Raw genomic sequence first — 2882 nt, 5'->3', positions numbered from 1 at the left:
CCCCCGGCCTGCGAGGGTCAGTCCCCCCTCAGCCTGCGAGGGTCAGTTCTGCCTCACGCCCCCCCACCCCCCTCAGCCTGCAAGGGTCAGTTCCGCCTCACACCCCCTCAGCCTGGAGGGTCAGTTCTGCCTCACGCCCCCCTCAGCCTGGAGGGTCAGTTCCGCGTCACGCCCCCCCCGGCCTGCGAGGGTCAGTTCCGTGGCGGAAAGGGGAGGGAGGGCGGAGGCGCGGAGGCGACAGCCCCTCGGCGGAAAGAAGCAACGCTAGCATGGCCGTGTCACCTTCCCGTGAAGGCGGAGCAGAGGCGGCCGGCCCGGTTCTCCAGGTGAACCCCGCACACACTGCCTTCCGGAAGCTGTTCCTTCCAGAACAGTTAACGGTGGCGAAGGCTGTGTGGAGTCGGGCCTCCGCTGCCGGGCCCCCTAGTGTGAGCTCGCCAAAGGCTCCGAGCAGCTGCTGCCTTCATGCACGTCCCCGCCCTGTAGTGGGGCCCCTGCTTGCTGTGGTCTTAGCACACGCGACCTGGTGGTCCAAGCACACCCCTGCGGGGCCTCCGCCTGGGGGTGAGGGCGCTACATGCGGAGACGGTTCTTTTTTTTTTTTTTTTATCTTTTTATTTATTTCTGTGAGAGAGAGAGACAGAGACAGAGAGAGACAGCGTGAGCAGGGGAGGGTCAGAGAGAGAGGGAGACACAGAATCTGAAACAGGATCCAGGCTCTGAGCTGGCAGTCAGCACAGAGCCCGACACAGGGCTCGAACCCACGAACCATGAGATCATGACCTGGGCCAAAGTCGGAAGCTTAACCGACTGAGCCACCCAGGCGGCCCCAAGCAGAGACGGTGCTAACGGCCTGCACCCGCCTTCCACAGCCCCAAGACACCCTCCCAGGCGACACTGCAGATCCCAGGCGGCGACTGCAACACGCTAGGGCCACGGCTTGGGTGGGGGCGCGGAGGACCTGGGGTCGGTGCCGTTGCCTGCTCAGTGACTCGGGTGGGCTTGGTCTGTGTCCTACAGGTGAAAGCTGGCCTGGGGGTCAATGTCATTGGCCTGGTGATCGTGATGGTGGCCATCAACACATGGGGAGTTAGCCTCTTCCACTTGGACACTTTTCCAGCCTGGGCTGAGGTCAGTAACATCACGGATCAGGCCTAACACAAGCGGGCAGACGGCCCAGCCCGAGGAGCCACCAGCACCTACCAGAATCTGACCAACAGGCCGAGAAAGCCGCCAGGGGCACACAGACCTCCCCGGAAGATTCCAGCACCCGCCACCTCAGGTGACAGCAGGAAGCCTCCGGCAGCCGGAACGCATGCTTGGATGTTAGTGCCTTCTTCTCCGCCCTCCTTCCTTAGCACCGTAGTCCAGCAAAACCTGGGAGAGTTCTCCTTTCCTGTATCTCGGGGTCTCCAGGCCTTTCTGAGAGCAGAGGCTGAGCCTCACAAACTAGCCTCACTGGCTTTGACGTTATTTGTAATATCTTAACCCGTCTTTAGGAGTTGAAGGGGAAATCCAAAACCATCCTACCTGTGTAGTCGCATCTCCTCTTTTGGAGGAAAATCTTCCCCCAGAACTTTCTCCTCAGCGTTTCTATCCTAAATTCTCACCACAAAAAGGCAATCTTGGCAAGTCCTCTCGCTGGCAATCAGTACTCTTTTATCACAACTTGGATTCCCTTCTAAGCATCTCTCTTCAGTGGCTTCTCTTTACCCTTGGCACCAAAGTCCCATAAAGAAACAGTGTTCCCCTCTAGAAAGAGGCTTGTACTGTTCCCTTTGTCAAAGGAAAAGGAAGTAGAGGAAGAAGACACATTGACATTAGTACAGATATCCCTGGCTTTTCAAAAGTTCTGGTGACGCCACTTTGCTTCTACAAAAGACCTATATGGGTACCTGTTTTTGCTAACCGGAGGAAATCTGAAGAGGATTTTCAGGTTTCTGAGAAGAGTGCAATTAGTGTTCAGCAGTGGTGTTGCGGCGAGCCCTTCGAGGGGCAGTGCACAACCTGAGCAATTGGAGTGGTGCCTCCCAGGAAACTGCCAGAGCTGAGGGCTGCATCTGTGCTGTGTGCCCATTTACTGTGTGTGCCCGTCAGCAAGATGTGTCCTAAGGTATCAGAAAAGCCTAAGTTATGGTGGAGGTCTGGAAACACTCCAATGTCTTTCCATATAAATGAATGATAATTACTTCTTCGCTTTATGTCATTCTGGCTTACGAAAAGTTTCATAGGAATTCTCTACTTTAGGAGAGTGGGGGGAACCTCTCTCTCTCTTTGCTTCCCACTAATCATCAAAGCCACTGCACTGGTTGAGCTGGCAGGGAGAAAAAACTTCCATACCTGTCTTACTAAAAAGGCCAAAACCGGGGCACCTGAGTGGCTCAGTCGGTTAAGTGTCCAACTTCGGCTCAGGCCACGATCTCGCAGTTTGTGAGTTCGAGCCCCATGTTGGGCTCTGTGCTGACAGCTCAGAGCCTGGAGCCTGCTTCAGATTCTGTGTCTCCCTCTCTCTCTGGCCTACCCTGCTTGGTATCTGTCTCTCCTGAAAATAAACATTAAAAACCATTAAAAAAATAAAAAGGCCAAAACTATCATTAAGACCACAGTACTATTAGCAGTGTCTGACTGGCTTTCTTCTGGATGTAATGAGTAGTTCGTTGCTGGGAAGGCAAGTGCGGAAGGCTTCACACAGCAGCCCCTGCCTACAGCGAGCACCTTGGGGGGAGAGAACATGTCTTACGTCTGTGCACAACTCATACGTTATAGTAAACTAACTACTTAATAAATGTTTCCTGTGAGAAAAAGCACTTTGGGAGTCAAGGTCTCCTTCTTCCTCCTGAAAACCGGGCCATTGTCTCCATGGCAGCTGTCCTTGCTCGATG

The 2882-nt window shown here is 54.6% G+C and overlaps 1 protein-coding gene across 5 annotated transcripts in view; it reads left to right on the top strand.

The window, feature by feature from the left end:
* Positions 1-2440, top strand: part of SLC13A4 (solute carrier family 13 member 4) — a 45820-nt gene extending 43380 nt beyond the window's left edge. For 4 of the 5 annotated variants that reach the window (XM_039243375.1, XM_039243365.1, XM_039243388.1 and 1 more), the window contains one exon: positions 1021-2440. In XM_039243375.1, coding sequence (XP_039099306.1) covers positions 1021-1158 — 138 coding nt within the window. In that variant the 3' untranslated portion in view covers positions 1159-2440. The remainder of the gene's footprint in view (positions 1-1020) is intronic. The other variant, XR_005530382.1, reaches the window with a different exon arrangement.
* Positions 2441-2882: the final 442 nt, after the last annotated feature.

This window comes from Hyaena hyaena, unplaced genomic scaffold (genome assembly GCF_003009895.1).
Source record: "Hyaena hyaena isolate Hyena2069 unplaced genomic scaffold, ASM300989v1 scaffold_8, whole genome shotgun sequence".
In the NCBI taxonomy this organism is placed as follows: domain Eukaryota; kingdom Metazoa; phylum Chordata; class Mammalia; order Carnivora; family Hyaenidae; genus Hyaena; species Hyaena hyaena.
This window is presented reverse-complemented; position numbering and strand designations above follow the sequence as displayed.